The sequence below is a fragment of the Strix uralensis genome, chromosome 3, assembly GCF_047716275.1.
Source record: "Strix uralensis isolate ZFMK-TIS-50842 chromosome 3, bStrUra1, whole genome shotgun sequence".
In the NCBI taxonomy this organism is placed as follows: domain Eukaryota; kingdom Metazoa; phylum Chordata; class Aves; order Strigiformes; family Strigidae; genus Strix; species Strix uralensis.
Window position 1 is genome coordinate 26,666,347 of NC_133974.1, and position 25,217 is coordinate 26,691,563.

Sequence of the window (25,217 nt, forward strand, 5' to 3'; positions counted from 1 at the left end):
TGGTCTGTGTCTCCGCTGCTCCCGGTCCGCCGGCCCCTCACTCGCCGGGAAGATGGCTGCCGTACGCAGGGCCCGCAGTTACTCCCGCTGCGTGGTGCGCTTCTCCGACCGAGAACTCTGCTAATTTCCCCCCGCGGGGAGGACACACGGACCGAGCGGGGGGGGCAGAGACCCCCGGGACGGGACAGCGCCGCCCGAGCGCCGGCAGCATGGTGAGCGGGCCCGGGCCGGCCGTGCCCCGCTCCCCGCTGCGGTGCGGCCTGGGGCGGGCGGGCGGGGAGGCGAGGCGCCGGGCGCCCCGCGGGGAGGTGGTGGCGGTGGGGGCTCGGCCGCCGCGGCAGGTGCGGGCGGACGGCGGCCCGGCCCGTCCCCGCCCCGCCGCCGGGGGGGACAGGGAGGGGCGGTGGCAGCGGCAAGGGGTGTGTGCCCGGCGGCGGGAGGAGCGGCCCCGAGCCGCGCTGCTGCCGAGCAGCCCTGCCTCGGCCGCCTGCCCGCGGGCGATGCCTGTGGGAAGCGTGCCGCCATCCCGTCCGTGATCCCACCCCGGGGGACTGCGTCGCGAGGAGGCACGGCCCCTTCCGCAGAGGGTTTTGGGCTGATGAGCGGAGCTGCTTGATTCAGCACCGGTCCAGCTATCCGTAGAGACACCTGAACAAATCACTGTGTCATCACAGATGAGCGTGCCCTACCTTTCCCTTTCTTCCCTCAAAAAACAGATGGCATAAAGTCGCTTGGTAATTTAAACGACTCCGTGGGCCAGGCACTACTTTTTTTGTGATTTAACGTACCAGAAATACTGTTTGGTTCAGTATTGCCTTTCTGACTGCACCTCAAGATGGATTCAGGTATTCATGATGGGAACTTGGTCATTGGTTAAACTGTTTAAATCACTCCGGAGCTCTTAAAACGCCTTGCCACCGTGTTTAAAACTGTTATTTTTGAACAGCATTGCTTCTACCGCATTGACAGAAATACGGAGTGACTTCCTCATTTTCTCATAAAACCAAGAAGAACGTTAGCCATCAGTCACTGTTTTGCTGTGTTGTGCCTCCTTCTCCCTTAGTTCTGTACAGTTCACCTGTAGCCCAGTTCAACTGGTGATAGTCAACTCTGAACTGTTTCTGATCTTGACTTTGTGTTGTTGATCTGAACTGTTGAAAGAGTTGACATTACAGGCAATTTAGAAAGTGATTGTTGTTCTCTGAGGAAATCAGCATGCGATTAGTGATTGCAAAACAACTAAAACTAAGCTGTGCAAATAAACTAGTTTTGCATTTGGCAAATGATTTCTAAAGCTGTGCAAACAAAACAGAATCAGCTGACTTCTTTTTACAGGTCACAGTCTAATTCAGGTATTTACTTTTGACATGTTGACCTTTTGGTGGCTTGACTGGCTACCACTTTTCTCATGGAAAATTATTTGAGCTGATCAGTACACACTAAGGATGTCTCAGTTTAAAGCAGGATAAAGTCACTGTTCTGTATGACAGCTGACTTGTAGCAGGAGGAAGGCCAACAGCATGAAGGTGAACAGGTTAAATTTATCCACTAAGTAGCGGTTACAGTACAACCTTCTGGGAACTTCAGAAACTATAACTACAATTCAGGTATTGTCAGAGTGGGAGCAAGGAGCCAATTTATACAAGTTACAACCTGCTTTAGGTGTGGTCTCGTGAGTTGTCTGGTGATGAAGATCCTTACTCCAGTGATACCCGTGTTTACTCATTTGTTCTAGCAAAACCGTAGGGTTTCATCCAATCAAATAAATAGTGGAAAAGTTGTTAACAGAGATTAATTTTTGAGTCCAGTTAGCCATGCAGTAGCAATGTGCATAAATTGCTTTATTGGTAAATTAGAGGGATAGTCACTTATGCTGTCACTGCTGCCAGCAGACACACCTTTGATATGAGAGACTTCAGATCACACATGCACTCAGTATAGAGAAGGTAGTGACGAAAGTCAGAACTTTGTTTGTAATCAACTTCGTGATGTTTTTTGTCAGCTTTTAGGCTGTGGACTTGGTCTTCATAGTATGGTGTACTTTTTGTTTGGATTGAGAGCATATTTAAGTCCTAAAGAACATTGAAGAACATATTGGAAGCAGTTGGTCCAGAACCTTGACCAACTGTGACTCAGAAATGAAGTAGAGCAGTTGAACAGAGATGAGGGGAGGAAAATCAAGACTCTTGAACAGATTACTGAAACAAAAAGGTTTTGAACATGAGGTAAACTTCAGCCAACTTTATAACCTTCTAAATAATTTTAACTCTTGCTCTTAAATTATTTACAGACTTCACGAGTTAAATGTTTTAATGGGCGTGTCTTTATGTGTGCATAAGAAAGTGCACACATAAAGAAGATAGTGTGTTCATTTAGTTTAGAAATTACTAGTTACTGCATTTTGCAGATAAAACCAGGCTTATTCTGCCCAGATTGAGAGCTGACTGGACATAATTCAGCTGCAAACCAGAAGCCTTGAACTCTGCACAGGCAGAGGTAGGCCTTATTTGTGTCAGCCCAGTGCCATAATAAGGCATTTACAGACATCCATTTCAGTGCTAGCTCATTCCTAGGCTATCTCCCTTTGGCCAGCACAGACATAATCTCTGGATGCTAAAATAACATGGTAGGACTGCTGTAACTCATAGGACATTAACTGCCTGCAATCAAATACCATGAAATTTCTGAGTTATTTACTCCTTGCTCTGATTTAACACTGCTCGTGCTTTGGAGCGTTCTGGCTTACCTGTTTTCTTCACTGAGAAATTAAGAATGGACAGCCTTAAAATCAGAATGTAGAAACAGATGCAATATCTTTTTGCTTTAACCAACCAACACTGTCTGCATTATCAGTTGTAAAACATAAATTGACTGAGACATCAGTGAAAACACGTTTACAGATGACAAGCCAGTAAGTTTGTGGTTGTTTGGGGAACTGGAGACAACCGCTGCAGTTGAACTCCAGGGAGGTGCTTGTCACCAAGACAAAGAGATTAAACGTTGCCTTCCCGTCAGGTTTGCCAGTATTCTGTAGTTTGATCATGAACTTCCAGATACTATAAAAATTTTATAAATATTCTGAGTACAAGAATGCTTTGATTTCTGCACTTTGATTGTGCAGGAGATAGAGATTTCTTTGTGAGAACTTGGAAGAATCTCACTGACAGAATGTCCCTTGAAGTCTTTGAGCACTATCTACAATAGGAAGGAGTGGGAAACAAAAATTTCTCTAAGTAGTTGTGGTAATCTTAATGCCAGGTTTACCTTTTTATGATCTCACTTTGCGTTATGTACTTGCAGAACTGTACATGTGAGTTTCAGTGCAGAATGGTACAAAAACTGGGATGCTTCAGCTGCAAGAAGAACTTTGAACAAATGTCTTAGTCTTTGTTGTGTGTTTTTTTTTTTTTTTCCTTACTGGCACCTTACTACTGTTGTCATTGTAGTGACTTGTCACTGATGCTCAGAGTTAGTTTTCCTTTGTTTTAGTACAGATTCTGTAAATCTCAGTATATTTCACAATGAGAATTTATTTGCATCTTTTTAAGTTTTGCTCTTAAACTACCTGTTTAACTCCTATCTAGAGCCCTGTTAAGTTCAGTTAAAGGTTTTATTTAAAGTCTTATTTGTTTAACCTGTATCACAGCAGTATTGTAAATAAAACCAGCTGTCAAGCTCTCACGCTAGCTTTTTACTTTCTTTTACAATCTATTTCTTGTTTCACATGTAGTTTTTGAAATTGCCCATATTGTCCCATAATTTTCATAAAGTATCTATTGTTATGCAAAGCACTAGTCTTTTTCTGCTTTTGTAAATGTTAAACAAATCAAAACTACTGGTTACTTTTACAATGAGAAGATAGTGATTAAATTTTAATTTCTTGTATGAAGCACACTACCGTTTAATACTGAAACTTTGGTTCTGTGCTTTGACTTAGACATTGAGTGTATTTACTCAGGTATTATGGCAGTGTACTGATGCATGTAAGCTTTCAAGTGATACATAACTAATTGTGTTGGATTGATGTGACTGAAATGTAAAAGCCAACTTCACTGGGTTAATGGGGAAGTGCAAACAATACCAGTAATTTTAAGATTCATTTTTATCATCAATTAAGATTGATCTTTGGGGTAGATGGGTAGGATGGGGAAAAGAGGAGTATGCTTAAATTTTTTTGTGTGTGTGTCCATGACAGTTGTGCTTTGTGAATGTGCTGTAGGGACTTACGCAGACTCTATAATCATGTCTGACTGCTCTCTACTAGGCAGAAGCTGAAGAAGATTGTCACTCTGATTTGGTAAGAACCGATGACAATGAAAGATCCGGTGAAGCAAATCTTCAGGTATGTCTCTCATACTAGTGTTTTTTTACAAACGTGGTACTGCTGTGATTTAAGCTGCATTATTTACTCTTATTTAGTTACCACACATTTGTTGATCTGACAAATGCTTAATCTATCTGCCCCTCCAAAAATGAAATAGATTGATTTGGCATTGTGTTCCAAGTGTCAAATTCAGTCTTCAGTTATCTGTATAGGTGAAAAGAAAGTTTGTGTCAGGTGTGGAATTTCTTTCAAGAACTGTAGAAATCGGACAGCAGTTTTTGTATGGATCAAATTCCAGTTTAAGTTGTCACTCTCTTCTGGAGCAGAAAGTTGATAAAAGCAGTCTAATAGAAAAGTATGTTCTCTTACAGTACTAGATTTCTGTGTAGTTGCTCCCCAGAAGTTGTGATGATTGCCAAAGGCATGTAAATTGTAACTTCAAAGATCCTGAAAAAAAAGCATGGCAAGAATTATAACTTGTTTCACAGAGCATAGTCCTTTCTTTTTAAAAGAAAGTGTAAGGTCTTATTTTTATATTATATAAATGACAGTCTTGATTATTATAAAGCTTAGTATGCTTGTGTACAAAAAATTAGGTTTTCTAAATTTTAATTTCAAGAGCTAATTGACTTCTTGCTTAAGATAACTCTGCATAAACAAAACCATCATGTCTAGACAGAATACTTTTCTCTGCAGTCTTCGATCATAACCATAGCACTAACAACCACTTCTTGAAACATCAGTTTTTCTTCTGAGGTGAACAGTCCAGATAAAAGCACTTATGTTATTGAAGGAGATTGAACAAGTACTTGTGCACTTTTAAAAAAAAAATTGCTATAAAACAATTGCTAACTCTGTGTCTAAACTCACTGAAACAATTTAAGACTTGGAAGTGTAAAGCAGAATTTTGAAATTCTTTTTTGTATTTGTACTTTATAATTTCTCCTCAGAAGATGTTCTGTCTGAATATGTGATGCTAAATCACAATTAATTGGATTTTTTTAGGCAGAGCTCCAGATGTTCAGAGCTCAGTGGATGTTTGAGCTTGCCCCAGGTATGAGTTCTAGTGGGTTGGAACCTCTGCCATGCAGAGCATCTTCAAGAGGACCTGGAGTAAAGTCTGTAGATGCCAGAGGGAAGCAGGAGATAGCAAAAGAGGAAAAGGTACAAGAAAAGAGATGTATAATTTGGGGATTTTTTGGTGTGTGTTTGTATTGCAGTGTAACTGTCCTAAAAGCTAATGCTGAATTAAATCTAGAGAAACAACAGGTGCGATCAACCTGTTGTCTCTGTACTAATGTCTTTCCATAATCCTACGCTGATTTTTCTAGATTCTATGCTTGGCTTTGTCACCATTCCAGTCTGCTTTCTGAAAGACTGTAGATAAGGGGCGAGTAACAGGAACGTGGATAGTTTGTTGACTGGGAATTTCAGTTATGTCTCGTAGCACATGAGTATGTCTTCTCACTCTACTTAGGGAATTATTTTATTAATCTCCTTCATAGAGTACAGTAGGTAAGATGAAAAATGATTCTAAGTCGAGTGACAATGCACTTGTATTTGTAAGGAATTTAAGAATTGTTCTGTGTGATTTATTGTGCAGGCAAAAGAGCTTTTCCTGAAGGCAGTGGAAGAAGAACAAAATGGGGCCCTTTACGAAGGTAATATGGAAGTCTACAATGAACACCCTTATTGCAGAGGAATCTAATACTGGTTTATGTGCAAGACTGCATGATGCCAGTGAACTGCAGGCTAATAGTACTTCGAGAGCTCAATTATTCAGATAAGCAAACAAACTTACTATAAAAGGAACCATCATGTCACAGTTCTAAGGTTGAGATGAAGCTAAAGTGAGATCAAGGAGAGAATTTCTAACTTTCAGACAAAACAAAAGTATCTTGAAATCTAGCAATTTCATGAAGCACTGGATTGCTTCTTCATATAGCATGCTTCTTTATATGGCTTTTGTAACATGAAATAAGCATAGTAATTAATCAAGGCAATGCACTACGTTTCCTGTGCTCACTTTTGTTCATTCCACTTTGTACAGAACTACTGAACCCATGGAATGTTTTGTTGGTTGGTTGGGTTTTGTTTTTTTTTAATTTACACAGCATGCTAAGGTAGCCTTTTTAAGAATTCCTGAAGTGAATGTTTAAATCTGGTAGTCTTATTTTATGAGGTTTGCCATAAATATTTAAGATGCTTAGCTTGCTTGCCCTCTTGCTATCAGCACTAGTAAAAATGGGAATTTAAAGTTCTCTTCCTCATATTTAGTTTTCAGAATATATAGAGTAAGAAGACTGTCCTAACTTCAAGTCCGGTAGGTCAGTAGTGGAGATACCAGTTTTCTATTTCTTTCATGAAAAAAAAAGTAACACAGAACATGCGTGCCATCCTGCTCATCGACTAGAGGTGTTGGCCACCTCAGTTAAAGTGCAGATGCAAAATATGTCAAGATATGCAAAACTCAGAGTACTCTGGAAGCTCCTGAACTCAGCCACCTGTTGAATAAAACATTTTCTGTCCACCATGGGAGTTTTTCTTCCCTTGCAAGAAATTTCTGGCTGATGTTCCAGATCTCAAATGAACTGAGAGAAATATGAGTCCCCAGTAGGTAATAAAATTAGTTGGTTTAGTTTCTAATTTATTACATGTTTTTACAGGGCAAAATTACTTTAGGCTAAAGTATTTTGTATGTTGGGTGTAGAATTAAATGCGTAGTAAAAAAAGACGTCAGAACTAAATCTGACATGTAATCTACCATTTAGGAAATCATGCAGTAGATTGTGAAGGTTCTTTCATACCAACAGTTTCCAAGTAAATTAAAAAATAAATATACAAGAAAAGTAGTATATTTAAGCATTATGTATATAAAATGAAAGCTATAGCTTCATCTGCTTGAGTGCACTCCTTGTGTATTAAACGTAGCAGCAGAGAAGTAGTAACTTCTAACAGTTGCATTCACAAAGGTGTTTCAGGTATTTGGATTACGTGAGTATGAATCCATTCTTTCTCAGTTGAATTTGATTTGAGATTTAAAGAAACTAAATGGTTTCTACACCTAGATCTGTATGAGACCTTAGAGACCAAAGTCTCATGCCAGACACAGATATATTACTGAGCACATGTTGGGACATCTGTTTTCAGACCACACTTCTATCTGCTGACCTGGCCCAGGTCACCAGAATCCAAGTGGCATTTCAGCCTGCCTCTGAAATCTGCTGATACCTGACGTTTGTGACACAGTTATGTGTAGCAGCTTGTTCATGTTTAAGTACAGTACAGGCCTTGCTGAAAGATTAAATGCTAAAGTTGAGACTGTTCTCTGTTTAGCTGGTTGCTGGTAATCCTCATCCTTGTCAGTCACTGGTCCTGACATGAACTCAAGGAAATAGGAATGCTTACTTGCCCCAAACTTAGGCTTCTCAGACTTAGTAGTGTGTCAAATTCTGAGCTCCGCATTCACTGATGTTTTATGGGTTTTGTGTTTAAGGGTCCAAACTGAGGGAGTGTTGCCCTCTGATCTTGGTATCACCATGTGGGAATACAAAGAGACATACATATATGATCTTAATACCAGTATTAAAACAGATTGAATGCGCATACAATGAATGCAGTTAACTCTGATCTTCTTAATTTAACTCAGAAGGAAGACATTTTGCAGCTTAAATAACAGTTTGTTCCCACAGCGTGATTCTCCTATTTCTCTACTCAGTGTTTGTAGCATCTTTGGAGTGTTAAAGGCAGAAGTACTTTCTCTGCGTGCTAGAAGAAACCAAATCTGTCAGTTTTTCCTTCATGCCCCATAGTCTTCCGCCTGCTACATAAGTTTTTAAAATGCTGCTTTCCTCCAGCCAGATTCCTCACCCTCTATGTTTGGAGTGGCTTGCTTCTGTGCCTTCTGTAGTTTCCAGGGCTTGGCACAGTAAAATTTGCTTGTTTTGTGTCTGTTGTTGGAGTTTTAAAATTACAACAATATTTTATTGATCTTTCTCACCTTTATAATGTTGTGTATGTCTGAATGACTACTATACCAGGGATTTAAGGTACCTGCATCATCTTTCAAATTCTTTTTCATGTTCCTCATGGTTACTTATGAATATAATACCTAAAATCTTTACAACTTCTTGAGAAACTTTGTACGTGCTGGGCAACAAATTAAATCAGGACTTTGTAATGTTTTACTGTAAAATCTTGTAGTCTGTAATTGGAATTTGTGGTAGTAAATCTGTAAAAGCTGTAAATCTGTAAAAGCGGAAACACATCTGAGAGAGCTCTTCATTCTGAAAGAGTACATGAAGTTTTTAATTTTGAAAATAGGTGCTTAATGTACCTCTCTTCTGTATTGAATTTAAATCTAATCAGTTTAGACTAAGATTTACTAGCAAAGGCATATTCCATGTTTTTAGTGCTTTCACCATCTCTCTGGAAAAAATCTTTGCTTTGATAAGCTAGTATAGGCATCAGACATGTTTAAACATTAAACCTTTGTTTTCAGCCATCAAATTTTATCGTCTAGCCATGCAGCTTGTGCCTGACATAGAGTTTAAGATCACCTATACACGGTCCCCAGATGGTGATGGAGTTGGAAAGAGGTGGTAAGTATGAAAATTTACTAATTAAGTGCATAGAAGTACTGAAACCTGAAATTTTGTTTCTAAAACATATGAATGCTCTACTGTGGTACGCAGTTGTAAGTCTCCTAACGTTTGGAAAATTTGTCTACTTCCATTTGAATAGACTGCTTCATTGAAAGTTTACAGACGCATTAGTCCAAGGAGGATTTTTCTGTACTGTAGTTCAAAGAAGTTAACGGGCTTGTTTGGAGCTAGTTAAATTCAAGTTGAAGGATTACAAATAGTTATGTTGTTACTTAAAAAAAGCATCAGTCACTTTATTACTTTTGATATCAGATTTATGAGTTAGACATTTAGAATCATCTACAAAATTGTCGATGGCAAAAAGATCAATTAGGAAAAGTTTTGTACCATGGAATAAGCATCGTAATTAAGCAAGGGAATGTACTACTGTTCTTGTGCTGACTGACACAGCCAAGTGGGAGCATTTCCAAGAAGCTCATAGACTGTAATTTGAGTAGTCTAGACTTGAATCATTACCAGGATCAGAATACCCCTAGCCTCAACACACCAGATGTGTAGTGGCTTAAGGTTGGCCTAACTTGAGCCCAGGACTTATATTTGAGGACAGGATTCACGTTAAGGCCAAAATTTCTGTTACAGCTCAGATAGCGTAGTGAAGACAAGCTTATGAAACAAAGCTTCCCAATTCACTGCTTAATGGTAGCAGCCATAAATGATGGTGATAGCTACCAGAAATCAAGGGTTTTAAAACTGAGAACGAAAGAGGAGAGTACAGCCGGGTCCATGTGGTATTACTAGCTCAGTCTTGTTGTCCCAGGGCAGTACAGCTTCAGTGCAGTAGTTGACTCAATATAAAAGAGAGTAAGATGAGCTAAGTGCTTTGTTTACATCCATTACTTCAGTTTCTGAGTGCATTGACTAGCATGAAATCTTTGCTGTGTATTTGTGCACTAGAAAATACTGGGTGATAAACTACAGTCATGTAAAAATCTTGGTTTTCTTAGGATTATTTTCTTATTTTAGCATTACTGTCTCTACTCCCTTCATTAATCCTCTCTGACACCAAACTGGGCAGGACTATTGATCTGCTTGAGTGTAGGAAGACTCTACAGAGGGATCTGGACAGGCTGGATCAATGGCCCAAGGCCAGTTGTATGAGGTTCAACAAGGCTCAGTGCTGGGTCCTGCACTTGAGTCACAACAACCCCATGCAGTGCTGCAGGCTTGGGGAAGAATGACTGGAGAACTGCCTGGAGGAAAATGACCTGGAGGTATTGGTCAACAGCTGGCTGGATATGAGGCGGCAGCGTGCCCGGGTGGCCAAGAAGGCTAATAGCATCCTGGCCTGTATCAGAAATAGCGTGGCCAGCAGGGACAGGGATCTTAGCCCTGTACTCGGCACTGGTGAGGCCGCACCTCAAATACTGCGTTCAGTTTTGGGCCCCTCACTACAAGAAAGACACTGAGGTGTTGGAGCGTGTCCAAAGAAGGGCGACGAAGCTGGTGAAGGGTCTAGAGCACAAGTCTTATGAGGAGCAGCTGAAGGAACTGGGGTTGTTTAGCCTGGAGAAAAGGAGGCTGAGGGGAGACCTCTCATCGCCCTCTACAACTGTCTGAAAGGAGGTTGTAGCGAGGTGGGTGTCAGTCTCTTTTCCCAAATAACGAGTGACAGGGCAAGAGGGAATAGCCTCATGTTGTGCCAGGGACGGTTTAGATTGGATATTAGGAAAACCTTGTTCACTGAAAGGATTATAAAGCATGGAAAGAGGTTGCCCAGGGAAGTGGTTGAGTCACCATCCCTACAGGTATTTAAAAGATGTGTAGATGTAGCACTTAGGGACATGGTTTAGTGGTGGACTTGGTAGTGTTAGATTTATGGTTGGACTTGATGATCTTAAAGGCCTTTTCCAACCTAAATGACTCTATGATTCTGTGAATTTTCATTCAGTTTTGTAAATGTTGCTGCACTGTCCCCAGCACTACATGACAGTGAGGAAAAAACAGCCAGTACTCTTAAATGTTGTTTAAAGGCAGTATTTGTAGAGGTGTTTTTTTTCATGAGGTTCTAGCTGTGGTATTTTTGCTTTTTGAGTTACTGTTGTAGGTGTTTCATACAATCGTGGTGAGAAAAAAACAAATTACACAATTACATTTGAAACAAGAATTTACAGTGTGGCCTGTAGGTACTGGGACTGGCCATCATATTCATCAAAATAAAGGAAGGTATGTTCAGCCTAAACCATAGGCTTAGTTATGACAGGTCCAAACATAATTGTCTTCTCTATAATACTTTAAAACCCATTGGTAGGTCTACTAGTTGCTTGCTTATTTTCTCAGCTCATTCTATTAAGCTTGTTTAGAGTAGAATTGAATAATATTAAAAAGTGACTGGAAGATCTCTTAGCTAGCTTGTATACCAAATCAGGGAAAAGAGTGTTTTGTGATAAGGTCAAGGAGAGATGTGTAGTTTGTGGTTACTTGGTTCAAGCAAGCGTGCACCTATTAAAGGATCGTATTACGGCATACAACTCCTGCTCCTGAAGTTTCTTATGTCTGCCTATTTACAGAATTGGTAAAAAGCAATTTTCTTTCATTATTGATGAATAAACCCACTGAGGATCACTCTTTGGTAAATAATGCAAGAGTAAAAAAAAAAAATAATCCATGACTGTTTTCAGTATCTTACATTGTGACAAAGATTACAAAATACAACTTTCTATCAATGATAATTTATTTCCTGCATAGGCCTTATCTTAGACAAAGTAAAAGATGAGATTTGTCTTTTCATGGGGTCAAGCAATTCTTCAGTGACTTCACTAAAAACAGTGAACAGTGAACTCTCAAATCCAGAAAGAAACTGGAATTGGAATTAAATGAAAAAGTAGTTACTGTCAGATGTATTCCAGCAAAATCTAAATGAACTTGGTAAGATTGCAGTAGTTGTTTTATCATACGATGAAATGAAATTGCTTTGAAAACATAGAGGAAACAACTATATTGAATGAGGGTGAGACAGCGGATTAATGCCAAGATAAGGACGTGTGTTGGTATGTTTTTTCCGCTGTCACAGTGTTGGCATTCCCCCTTTTCTAGTGTTGAGGATAACAAAGAGGATGACAAAATGGCTGATCTCCTGTCAGATTTCCAGCAGCAGTTAACTCTTCAGGAATCTTCAGTCAAACTTTGTCAGCCTGAGGTTGATGTCAGCCAGACCCATATCTCAGGTATGAGTTAAGATACACTGTAAGGTTCAGAGGCAGAATTTAGAGATGTTTCACTGTATTAAAACATTTGTCTCCTTCATTCTAAAGCCACGTTTAAAGAAATGTACACAGTGTCTTTTTATTTACTTTTATAGTTAGATGTAAAGATCGTCAACTGGCTAAACATACCTTTTTCTCATACATGATTTTGCCTTTATCGCACAAGCTTTTCCGTGTAGTATTACTATAAGTAGACTTTTTCAGGACCAGAGTCATACTTAAAAATAGCAGCTTCTAGGAACAGACTTGCTGAAGTAAGTGTATTCCAGTTTTCTTCTAGTTAATGTTTGGAAAAATGAAATGTGAGTGTTTTTGTTTTGGTTTGCAAATATTTATTACAGTTCTTAAGTGTGAGTAAAAGACAGTTGTTCTGTGAAGAACATGCATATTCACATTTCCTCTTTTTATCTGATTCTGTTTCAGATTTTTACAACAAATATGTTTTCAGGTTCAGCAAGACTATATAACGTAGCTAGAAAGACTTTTGAAGGGTAGTGATTTTCAGTGCTGTTCAGTTCTAGGACACTTATCCTGAGACTTCCTTACGAGATCTAAATTGTGGAGAGTGTTTATAAGCTATGAACTCTCTTAAAGTCAGATGCCTCTAAAGCGTGTGTGTTTTGCATCTGCAATTATCAGTTGCTCTTGGACATCTCTGTTCTGTTCGAGGAAGGAAAATAAAGTGAATGTAGCAAGCTGTTCAAGTCAAAACATAAAGAAAACAGGATTTATTTATTTATTTTAACAACTGTGGCATTGTACACTTGGGAAAGCATCTTTTCTTTTTTTGCCAGTAAAGTCAAGATGTTGTAGACATTACTATAAAATGATCTCAGGAGATGTCTCTTTTGAGCAACAATCTTAGTCTCTTTCTGGTTTTATTTTCTGCCTTCCTGCCAGTCCTGTGTCACAGTATCTTGTTTAATGACTTTTATAGCAGAATGAAAACTGTTAAAGTCACGATGTCTGCTTCAGAAGTTAGTAGGATGGAAAGAATTTCTCTTGGTCATCACAGTAGTACAATAGTTACAAACCTCATCAGCCCAAGGAAAACTGAAACAATGTGAAGCAACGGATTTGGCTGAATTGATTTCCTGTGTTCCATTTCACATTTTATTGACATTCATAATCTTAGAATACTGGTTAACCCTTAGTACAGGACAGGATCAGACCTCTGCTGTGTAACTGAGATACTGAATATATTTACTTCTCCTCCCTAGCATATAAGCAATTTTTCATAGTAGTTTTTTTTTCTTTTACACAAGCTTAGGACCAAGATAATATTCTTCACCAGAAATGCTATAATATTTTTCCTACAGGGTGTGCCCAGTATCTGAAGCAAAGTGTCTTAACAATCACTAGTTTACTAGAAATTTAGAAGCGTGGATGATAAAATAGATAAAGCCTTTGGCTGACTGGTGACTATGTTGACTGGTGACTATATGGAAGATGTATACCTGTTAGCATTAGTAAGAGATTTTTAACCCTTTGTATCTCACATTTTCCAAGGCACTAAGAGTTCACAAACCAATGAGTTTATAAGTTGCCAGAGACTGTTTTGTACCTTGTAGAAATAATTTGCACAACTTTTGTTTATACCGGAACATTAATTTAATGGTTATAAATACAGGCAATGTGGCAAATTTATGACTTCTCAATACTAAAACAAAGAATTAAATCAGATTCATGAAATGAATACAGAAACTGGTGCCCAATGAGGTGTATGTACTTTTTATCATGTTAGTATTCTGAAATGTGAAACTTAAGTTTCTTAGTATTTTATAGCAAAAACAATCTCGACAGATTTGTGGGAGTGCAGCAATGCAGGTTTTTTTTAAGAAGCATGTTTTTTCACTAAAAATAAGTATTCTATTGAATTGCAGTCTCTACCACAGTATTTACAGCTCATTAATGTTACATGTACCTTTGTGCCGCTCAGCTGTTTTCTCCATTTGATCTCAAAGCAGTTATACTGAGGAAAATCATCCAGTCTTAAGTGGATGTGGTGATACAATTCAAGCCATAGGCTATGGAAAGCAGCAGTAGTTGAAAATAAATGAAGTGTAATTCCTGATGGTATAAGATTAGTAAACAAAATTATATCCAACTGAAACAACAAAGGAGACTTAGGGAGGCAAAAAGTTATTAGAAAGAATGTTGGCTTAATTACCCAGATCTTTCTCACTGAACTTTTAATGCTAGGAAAAGTATCATATGATCTTGTGGTGCTGTGATGAAGATTCTGGCTTTATCTTGTGTTACATTAGAAGGTCTTTCAACACAACAATGCTGTGTGATACCATTTTCAGTCACTGGACCTGTACCACAAAATATAGAGTGATATATCGATTTCATAGTGGATAGGTTGTTCATAGGACCTCCTAGCCAATATTGAACGTGACTTGAGGTTATTTAGCTTGTCATGCAAAAGCAGTATGCTTTGAAGTAATGTTACACACTACGTCAGTTTGAAGAAAATACTGCTTCACAGGCACTGTGGATTTGCAATGTATATGTGGCATTTTGGTTATGACACCTTACAGTTGTGGATATTTGTAGTTTAAAGCTATGTTTTATCATGTCATCTTACCATAATGAACTTTCAGCTCTTGATTTTTGTTCTTTTGTTATGTGATTTTTATAGCTATAGTGACTTTTGTTATAGTGACTTTTTATAGTTATAGTGACTTTTTATAGTTATAGTGACTATATTGTTATAGTGACTTTTTCAATCAAAGATATTTCTTCTGTTCCCTGTCATCTGGCTACAGTGTGAAAAAGTAGATTTTTTTTTTTAATGGAAAGTCAGAACTTCAGTAATGGTCAAACCTGAAATTATAGATAATGTATTGATTTATGAGTTATCATCTAACAAGGATTTCTTTTCTCTTTGCAGTGTTGCCTATGGAAGTACTCATGTACATTTTCCGATGGGTGGTTTCAAGTGACTTGGACCTAAGATCATTAGAGCAATTATCTCTTGTTTGTCGAGGATTTTATATTTGCGCCAGGTACTGTAGATGAGTTATCTAGAGTGAAGCTTCTCTCTGTTCCAAGGAAGAAAAAGATTTTTTATGCTCAAGCATATGTGAACAGTATGTACAGGTGGATAATAAATCCATAGAGCAAAATTGTCTGTGTTGGAAAGGTGGGGTTTGGGGTTTTTTTGCTTTTAGGCTGTTAAATTGTACATGCAGGACTATGTCCTGCTTTTTATTCTCATGGCAATTTTCATGTTATGCTTCTGGCAGTGCTGTTCAGCTTTTGAATACACCACTAAATAGTATGTTAGATAGATGGCTTCATGGTAATAAAAAATGTTGCTGAAAGTCTCACTTGCTCTACCTTGTTTGAAATTCAGAGTTGCAAGGTCTCCAAAATAATGTCTGTTGTGTTGTCATCCTCATATGGCCACACAGGGAAGTGCCAGGCTGCTGTAATGTTGTTCTGTACTTGGCTGAAAATGGCATTGTGTTCTTGAATTTCACTGGGAGGAGGAAATGGCTTTCAAACGCTCCAGGATTAAGCACATTAGTCGATGATTTTAAATTACGAGCTATTGTTGTTCAAGAAAGTTTCTTTCAGTTGCATCCAAACTAAATAATGGAGTGTGTTACTTTGATATATAAAAGCTAAACAAGGTTTGCAGGAAAGTTATGGGTTTGCTTTTTTCTCATTTTCACTAGAGATCCTGAAATCTGGCATCAAGTCTGTTTGAAAATATGGGGCAGGAGCTGCAATAAACTTGTTCCATATGCCTCTTGGAGGGAAATGTTTTTGGAAAGGCCTCGCGTTCGATTTGATGGTAAGGTGTACTTTTGGAAATAGTTTTGGTTTTTCAACTGCATGTAACCATGACAGAAGCAATCAGGTGGGTTTGATGTTTATGACTTTGTTAGACCTAATCTGATTTTTTTGGGCTTTTGAATCGAGCATATCTGTTAAGAGATTGGAAGAGTTCAAGGGACGAAAAGAAAAGCTTTCATGTATTTAAGTAACAAAAGTAAACTCAAAAGTTTTAGATTATTGGGTTTTTCATCTTAAATAATTTATGTACTTAATTTTTGTTTGTATGCTTATATCTTCCTTTCCTGTAGGTGTATATATCAGCAAGACAAAATACATACGTCAAGGAGAACAATCTCTTGATGGTTTCTATAGAGCGTGGCACCAAGTGGAATATTACAGGTAGAACTGTAGTACAATGAGTGAGTGAAATGTTTCTCTCTCTTAAGTTCTTTAAATCCAGCCCTTGATATTACAAACGTTAATAATTCTGTGAAACTCAATGGAACTGCCACAGTGTGTAAAGCTATGTATATTTTTTTGAGAATAGTTCTTAAGAATAGGATTTATTATGATAAGGAGAGATGGGCTTAGAAACACATTTCATCCTCAGTTATACCATTTCACATGGATAAAACTTATACAAAACCAACAGTAATACTCGTCCACAGATTTCTTTCACCAAATCACTTCTGCTTTACATTTCTGATATAATAATGGTTTTCAGCAAAGGGAGAACAAGTGATTATACAAAAATTGTCTTTTAACTTATTTGTAATCAATTGTAAATAATCAAGAGGCTGGGCTTTCTCAACTTGCTATAAATACCTTGCCATTTGTTTCCTCAGCCTGTTTTCCTGCTGTTCTTCATCTTGCTGTTCCCAGCGTTTATTGTTCAATTCTGTCCCTTCTGAGGCTGGAAACTGTTAACAGAAGTCATTGAATCACATGGTTATTTCTGTAGTCTCACAAACATCAGCACAGTATCTGATTACTGTAAAAATTAATCAGATCCCAGAACGTGAAAAAGTCCATATGACATTGTCCATTCTGTACTGATACTGTAATTAAGATTTTGTTGCATTTGTCTCAATTGATGCAAGGAATGGAGAAACTTACTTGAGGTCAGTTTTGGTTCCAGGGTAGGTTTCTTGCTTTGATTAGAGGTGACAAAACTCCTGAACTTCTGCCCTCTTTCATAACTCTTCATAACTTGATCTTTTAATCTTCAAAACTCTCTTTTGATTTCTGATCTCTTTTTTCCTGTTATATCATGTGTGAAGAAATGTGTTTTCAAATCCTGTTACCTGCTAAGTTCTATATCCTTCTGGGAAACATCCTGTGATTTTTAAAAAAAAAAAAACCCACCACAGAAAAAGGATATGTTTTCGAGGTTTGTATTGTGTAATTATGTTTTTGCAGGTATTTGAGATTCTTTCCAGATGGTCAAGTTATGATGCTAACAACTCCTGAAGATCCTCCATCTATAGTTCCTCGCTTACGGACTAAAAATACAAGGTTATTGAAATAAAATATTTGGCTCTACAGTTTTCATCTTGCTTTTACCTGGCAATTTCTATCTACTTTTGTCTCATATTCTATATCCTGGCTTAGCAAAACAAGAGTAAAAATACAATGTTATTTATATTGTGTTATAGTTGTTTATAGTTCTCTTCTGAGAACTACAAAAAATTTGGGTCTTTATGCCAAGATATTTTTCATTTTAAGGTCCTCATATTGTAATTAGATTTCCTTTGCAGGTTATGTGATTTTAAACTTTTAAAGGAAGTAGATGGAAGAATACATGCGATTAACTTGGTGGTTTTAGAATCCTTTTAAAGATACTATTTTGTTATTGGCTGCCTTCTCACACTTCCTTGACTGAAGGAAAGTGAAGATTTTGGTGGGATATGACGGAATTATTGCTTGATCTCTTTTTGATGTTGGCACAAACTTAGAAAACCGTTTGCAACTTCAGAACAGGTTTGACCTGTTCACCAGAGGTCTGAAAATATTTAGCAGAAGGCTAGATGGAACTGACTAACTTGTCTTTACTGTCCTGTCTGGGAAAATGAAAAGCAACCATCCAAAAATGTTTTAATCATTTCATATCCTCAGTGAGCTTGGTACTTTACTAAATGGAAATAAAAAATAGTTTCCTTCATTATTATATGCAGTCTTCATTGCTGATATTTGTATTATAAGTACATCACTCTTTTGAGACAGAGAATATTTTTATGTCCTTGACACTATCCTCCCCTTAACTTTCCAGAACGGATGCAATCTTGCTTGGCCATTATCGCCTTTCCCAGGAAACAGACAATCAAACCAAAGTATTTGCTGTAATAATGAAGAAAAAGGAAGAGGTAGGTAGCAAAATAAAATAGAGGAAAAAATAGTTTAAGGAGGGAGCTTTTTAATAAGTGTTTTATCAGACTGAATATCTTAAGGCACCTGAAGATTTGCATTACACCAGGGGATTAAAAATGAAAAATGTTTTAAAAATAAAATATGAATAAGCATGGTGATTTATCTTACCTTTTTTTTCCCTAAATCTGTAATAGTATTTTTATTAAGACAGATAAATATCCAGCTCACATTGAGCAGTGGTTCTCCCCCTTAGGCTTAATTGCCATGTGTGGTGCTATTAGGTAGTTTTTTAACATTGTTAGCAAACAGAAGGGAAGGATGAAGAGGTCATTTTCTGAGATCAGTTTTGACTGTGCGCAGTTACGTTCTACGGCGTTACATAAAACTAAATAAGCAGTCTTCATTAGTTGAATTCCAAATCATTTGGTTAACTTACATACACATCACAAAATTTTCTGATTAATGAAGTGTCTGTCAAGAGAAACTTGTGAAGAGTTAAAGTGTTACATTGCTTTACAGTGAGTTTGCATAGTTTGGGTGGTGTCCTCCACGCTTGTCTTACTTTCTGTGAAAACTTCTTTCATAACATCTAAATTGATGTATTTTCAAGGAGAAACAATCTGTCCTCGCGGTTAGTTAGGCCTCAGGATAAATAGTTGCACAATATGTTCTTTGTCAGTCATGAAACTTCTTTTCTCTTTGTACAGAAACCAATTGACTACCACAAATACAGGTATTTCCGCCGTGTTCCTGCACAAGAAACAGATCACAGTTTTCATGTAGGACTACAGTTGTGCTCCAGTGGGCGCCAGAGGTTCAACAAACTTGTTTGGATACATCATTCTTGTCACATAACTTACAAGTAAGTAAATAGAGAGTAAGATCAAAGAAGGATACTTAAATATAGAAACACAGGTGACATTAATTTGCACTAAGTACAGAAGATGTAAAGACTGTGAGACACGAGGCTTTAACAAATGCCCAGAAAACAGTAGCTGGTCCTGATTTGATATATTGTAAGGAACTTTAAGACATCCCAAGATTTTAGTAACTTTTTATAATGGTATGGGAAGTTTCCTAAGTAGTAGGACTGCAGTATTTTAGCCATTTCAAGGATTTATGCACAGTGTTTGATTGATTTCAGAACTGAGTCAGGGTTGAATGATTTAGTGTGGTGCTAGTAAAGAGGTGTGGAAAACATATTCGTTAAGGTGTATTTCTTTTCCTCTGTGGATGTGAAAACTAGAAGTGGCTGCACCCATCATTTGAGAACTGTAATGCTGAGACTGTATAATCCAGCAGTGCAAAATGTGGGCATGTGACCAGCTGTTCTGATCACTGACCAAGCAAGAGCCATGGCCACTGTTCTTGCATCTGACACTAAATTACTGGCAGCTTGCTGTCCAGATGTTTGCTGTTGGCATTTAGGGTGGATTTAGGCCTTGTCTTCGAGACGTCTTAATCGCTACATTCAGTGTTTTTATAGTGTTTTTACAGCTATTGAGCTGTAAGTATGTAAAATCTAGAAAGTAAACTATCACTGGTTGGGAGTATAGGTAACTTCCATAAACAGAAAAATTTCTTTTATAAAAAGTAATATTTTCATACCTAATTTATGAAGAAGTGGCAATATCACAGACATTCTTTTCAGCATGAAGTTTCTGTGCTGCTCAGGTTCTGCTGTACCTCTCAGTATAAAACACAGCTAGGAGGATGTATGCTTTTTGTCACTGATGTTCAGAAATACATGTGTTTCTTCTATTTAAAGTTTTGTAAACATACAATATTCTGTAAACAAACATTTTGAATTCAGGGTTCTAAGTGAAACAAATGGAAGGGGATTCTTTACTTCAGTATTAATATGGTGACATGAGTGACATCCTGCACTGTTTCAAGTCTTGAACCTAATAATAAGAATGGAAGGGAAAGTGGTTTCTTTGATGAAAAATTAGAAGTGTATTCTATGTAGTGTGATTCAGTGAACACTCAAATGCTTTTAGAACAAGGCAGTACGAAAGACATTTAGATTCCAGTTGTAGTTTGCTACACACGCTGTACTGTGGAACATGATTGCATTATAGAGGGACTTAAACAGCAACGTGTGTCTAATTTAACTTTTACAATACTCTTTGCAGATCGACTGGTGAGACAGCTGTTACTACTTTTGACATTGACAAAATGTACACCCCTTTGTTCTTTGCACGAGTGAAGAGTTTTACTGCATTTTCAGAAAAGCCGCTCTAAGAAACACCTTCTCCTCTCACAACTCTTGCATGAATAAAAGGTTGTAGCTAATGAGCACTTAAGTTATAAATGTGTATATATTTGGAACATTTTAAAATTCTGGGGAATTTTTTGAAGGCAGTATGTTCTATTTGATTATGAATGGCTGGGGTTTTGTTTTGAGATCAAGCTTATGAGTATTAAACACCTTTACTTTGTGACAAGAATTTGATAACAAAGTTTTGTTCGTTTTGTTTGGTTTTAAACAGATTTTATAAATCAGTCGGCTTAAAATGTGAGTGTTTGTCAGCCTGGACACTGGCTTGTCCAAAAGGAATTGTTACAGGAAAATCTCACTGTCCATTGGACAGTGTGTGTGGTCTCTGGTGAAGGCTTGAAATGTGAAGGGGAAAAGTTGTCTTATATCTGTTAAATTGTGTGACTTAAAAGAACTTCAAATAAATGTTTTCTTTAAATTAAACTTACTTTGTTTGCCTTTAAGATCTGGCATTTTGTCAACATCAACCTTAAGAAAAAACAATCAAGGGCAAGCAATCATGGAGTATAAAAATTAACCACAGAGGTACATCCCCACCAGCGCAGTGATGTCAGTTGGTCACACGTGTAATTTGATCTTGATAGAAGTTCAGTGGAGCCTGCCTTCTCGACAGGATGGGCATGAAGGGGCGAGGGATACGGGCAGCGAGTTGTTCTCTTGTACTGCAGGATGAGTTTGCAGGGTACGTGGCTCTGCTTGGGAAGTGTCACAGTGTGGTGGGGGAATGCTGGTCTGTACTGCTTGTGCATTGACCAGCTCTGAATGCACAGGTAAGCAGGGCTCACTTGGACGTCATAATGTATTATAACCCTTCATCTAACCTTGCTACAGATGCTGTAAACCCCTTGAGCATTTGTTGTACTAAGATAAATTTCGAGGCTGCTGTAGATGTGCAGGTGCTGTGTACTGCTAATCATGAAGTGTACCTTGAGGTTTGGTGCAGGTACTGTATGCTGCTTCTCCTGCATATATCGCTTGGGGGTGTAGTGCAGATACTGTAATGCTGCTTATTATATATGTATCTTGGATTCTGAAAGAACTGGAGCTTTTTAGTGTAGTTTTTTTAAAGCCATTTTACATAATTTACCTTTGAACATCTCATTTCAAAATACTGAACTGAACTTGAGGACTAAAATGTGAAAGCTGTGGAAAGAACTGTTCCATACATGTTCCATAATTTATACAGTGTATCTTTGCAAGGAACTACATGATTAAAAATACATCAATAAATCATGATTTTGAACATGCAATCCCTTGCAATTTCTTATTTTGCCAAGAAATAATTTTTTTCATACAGTTAAAGATGATTAGTTAGGAGTTACCATGCATAAACTACATGCTAGGCAAGATTGACAGGTAGAATTAACCTCTTAACCTGTAAGTAGTAAAGTCATTATCTGAGAAAAGGAGAGAAGCTTTCAGGTATCTCTTTTCATACCAAGACTTACCTGTTGCTTCTAAGCTTTTGTTTTTTCTTGCCTTGGTCATGTGTTTGAAATCTACTCTGGGCATAAAGGAAAAGCTAGGTAATGTTCTGATATAAATTGAGATGTTGATTCAAGAGAAGTCTCAGGCAATAATTATTTTAAGATTATATGAAATATTCCTTCACCAAGAAAATTGTGTGAGCCTTCTACCTGTGAGACTGAGCTGTGATTAATACACTTGTTCCTCTGCATTTAGCCATATGAGAAAGTTAGGCTAGTTTTGTCTTTTGAAATGGTTTATCAGCAGATGCTATTACTGTCTGTTCACATGCAGCTATTAAAATAGTACTTATTTCAGCAAAGAAATGGGTGACTAGTTGCTCTTCATTCTATCTAGTGATTTTCAATAGTCCAAGGCTTTAATTGCTAGAGGCTGTATGTTTTATAATTTAGTTTTATTGTCCTTTTAATTACCATATAAAGCCATTAGTTGGTATAACTAGTTTACTTCTGGGAAATTGTCCTTTTTTAATTATATTAGTAACTTAAATAAAACAATAAGGTATAAAACTATGGAGTCCTTTTTCCCAAGAGTTTATCATATGCGTTGAGACAAATTCACTTATAAAAATGGAAGGAGAGCTACAGGAGGGCTACAAGAGGTGACAGAAACATGGTTCTCGGATCTGTAGATCTCTTTTATGCGTTGGATGAAAGGCGGCAGAGTGGACAGTTTTGTGGAGAGAAGATGCTCAGATGATCAAATGTTATGCCGATTTGACTCAGTCTAATTGGAGATTACCACCAGTTATACCTTTGTAATGCTGGGCTGTAGATGGGGGGAGGGAGTAGAGACAGTGTGATTTAGTGCTCTGAGCAAAGAGGATCAGCAGTAGATACTTTCCAACTGCTAAGTTCAGCTCCCAGTTCACTCGGTAACCATGAGCCAAGCTGGTCAGAATTTCAAAAACATGTGGTGTTTGCACAAGGTTTTTTGTTTAAAGAAAGAAAACAATAGAGTCCATTTTGATTTTTTTAATCCAAGAAAATTCCCCTGGAATGTGTGCCAGTGTATTTGGAAGCTTTTGTCAATGTTAAAATGGCTGAACGATAGAGGTGCTTTTCCATTTTGTCTTTTCTGCTGTCCAAGATGAGAAAAATATAAAAGCTTATATACATTTGCAAAACAGTTTGGATTTCAGAAATTAATGTTACATATGTTATTTAGTATTAACAGTACCTGTAAAAAAATCAAAGACTTCCATTTGATAGTCACTCAGTCTGGATTCAAACTTTGTCCTTTATGCTAAGACTAGCAGCTTTCTTAGTAAAATGACTTGCATAATTGTTTGCTTAAAAGGAACAGCGCTTTGCCTTACCTCTGTCTTGTCCAGAGTATAGTTCCTGAGTCCTTAAAATAAATCTTAAACCCACAAGTCCTAGATAATGTTGGCTGAAACAAACGATTTGGAAGAGACACTCGAGTCTGTTATTGAACGTAACATTTTGGGATATATGAAAGTGGCGTTCTCTCTTAGCTAAAACTGCTTTCAGCTCTGGTCGTGAGGCCCATTTGAAAGGGTCCACATGCACCATGCTGACGTGTACCTATCATTCAGGGCAGTAAGAAACAGGTGTTAAAATTACAGTATAGTGGGATTTTGTGGAACACATATTCAGAGTATGAATAGAAAAAAAAGAAAAGAAACATGACTGCTTCTGAAGACAATATTCCTGCATCTTTTAGGATTGACAGCCTTCCTATCTTGGCCACTGCCATTATTCTGACATCTTTTGAAGATGTTTGTAGCACATTTATTAATTTAACCTCAGAATGCTCTATGAGAAATAGCTGGATATGATGCAGAGCTAAGAAAAGTAAGACTAGTAAATCCTGCCAAATTAAATTATTCTTTAATGTGGAAAGCCAAGATGAGTAGACATTTTTTTTCCACACATTTTATTTCTGAATGAATGAATTTTCCCTTGAGAAGAAATGTACAAGCACTGTGACCCCTACATGTTTCCATGCTAAATATACACCCGAAGTACATTTCATTATTTCTACTTCCATAATGGTAAGAGATTGCTGAAGTTGCTAAAACAGAAGTTCTGCCTGGTTTAGTTTGCAAACTTTTATTTGCAAGGGAATATGCTTGATTTTGGTGTCTCCCCCCGCCCAAGCAGCGCTACCCCTGCAGGTTGTTGCAGCCAGGAATGAAGAAGAGCTTTGGGGTGGAGCTTCCTGATGTGTGTTTACCAATGCACAATGTTGCTGTTCTGCCATTAGATGGCATGCTACAGTTCCAAGTTTTCTTTTGTACTTAATAGACTTTATTTATTTTTCCCTACAGCTTATTTAAAATTTGAGAACATTCCAGGGAAAAAAAAAAAAGAGAAAATGCAACAAGCAATAGTTCAGCATTACGTTTAGCCTGCCAAGCATTCAGCTCTGTAGGTTTCTGCACTAGTCAGACGTCTGTGATAACAACCGAATGGAAATAAACAGAAAGGGCAGTTCCTCAAAGGGATTTTAAGTACCTGAATCTCAGATTGGAGCCTTCAGCCCTGAGTTAGCTTCCCAGACTGCAGCAGGATGGCTTCCAAATGGGATCTGAAGCAGCCAATATGCAAAGCGGGAACATCCTTATATGACAAAGGGTGATGCACTGAAAAGAAGTGCATCTTAACCACTGCCACTGGGGGAGCATAAGCTCCCAAAGCAGCGGTCATCGTTTCAGTCCCTGCCCTGCTCTGAACGTTTCTGTTCAGAGTCCAAGTCTGCTAGGGCAAGGTTGGTGACCCTAGCCAGGGCCAGGCAGACATGCTTTTGGGGGTTTTTGGTCATCCTGTCCTGCAGTATGTACAACAAATCTATTTGCTGTAGAACAGTTTTAATAAGGGAGACTGAGTGTCTCCCCAGAAATCCTACAAAACTGGTAAACATGGATGTGAATGGAGTACCTCAGCTAGAGGAGAGAGGTGAACCCATGAACTGAAAGTATGCTTACCTCCTATGCGGATCTCCCCCAGACTTTGAAGTTGCATCGCCTGTTGTCTTTGGGGAGCAGAAAAGAGCAATCCTTTCTCCTATTTTTAAGAAGATACTGCAGGAGTGTCTCACTGGAAGGGGAGTTTGGGAAGCTTCCTCCTACACTTCTA

The 25,217-nt window shown here is 38.1% G+C and overlaps 1 protein-coding gene across 4 annotated transcripts; it reads left to right on the top strand.

The window, feature by feature from the left end:
• Positions 1 to 9: 9 nt before the first annotated feature.
• On the top strand, positions 10 to 21,051 carry FBXO9 (F-box protein 9). 4 transcript variants are annotated; one of them, XM_074861732.1, is made up of 14 exons: positions 13 to 212; positions 2,003 to 2,225; positions 4,265 to 4,342; positions 5,330 to 5,488; positions 5,928 to 5,985; positions 8,826 to 8,925; positions 12,022 to 12,152; positions 15,088 to 15,202; positions 15,878 to 15,996; positions 16,289 to 16,379; positions 17,400 to 17,495; positions 18,250 to 18,343; positions 19,055 to 19,209; positions 20,483 to 21,051. In XM_074861732.1, the coding sequence occupies exons 2-14, from the start codon at positions 2,163 to 2,165 to the stop codon at positions 20,589 to 20,591; spliced, it is 1,368 nt and encodes a 455-aa protein (XP_074717833.1). In that variant the 5' UTR covers positions 13 to 212; positions 2,003 to 2,162; the 3' UTR covers positions 20,592 to 21,051. The 4 variants fall into 4 exon arrangements, with proteins under 4 accessions (XP_074717837.1, XP_074717833.1, XP_074717834.1 ...); XM_074861736.1 differs by lacking the exon at positions 5,330 to 5,488 and having other exon boundaries at positions 10 to 212; XM_074861733.1 differs by lacking the exon at positions 2,003 to 2,225.
• Positions 21,052 to 25,217: the final 4,166 nt, after the last annotated feature.

Coding starts and splice junctions, on each gene's coding strand:
- FBXO9 (XM_074861732.1), top strand. CDS start 2,163: ATGAGGGGAGGAAAATCAAGACTCTTGAACAGATTACTGAAACAAAAA. Junction 17,496..18,249: donor TTACGGACTAAAAATACAAG/GTTATTGAAATA, acceptor TTAACTTTCCAG/AACGGATGCAATCTTGCTTG. Junction 18,344..19,054: donor TAATGAAGAAAAAGGAAGAG/GTAGGTAGCAAA, acceptor CTCTTTGTACAG/AAACCAATTGACTACCACAA.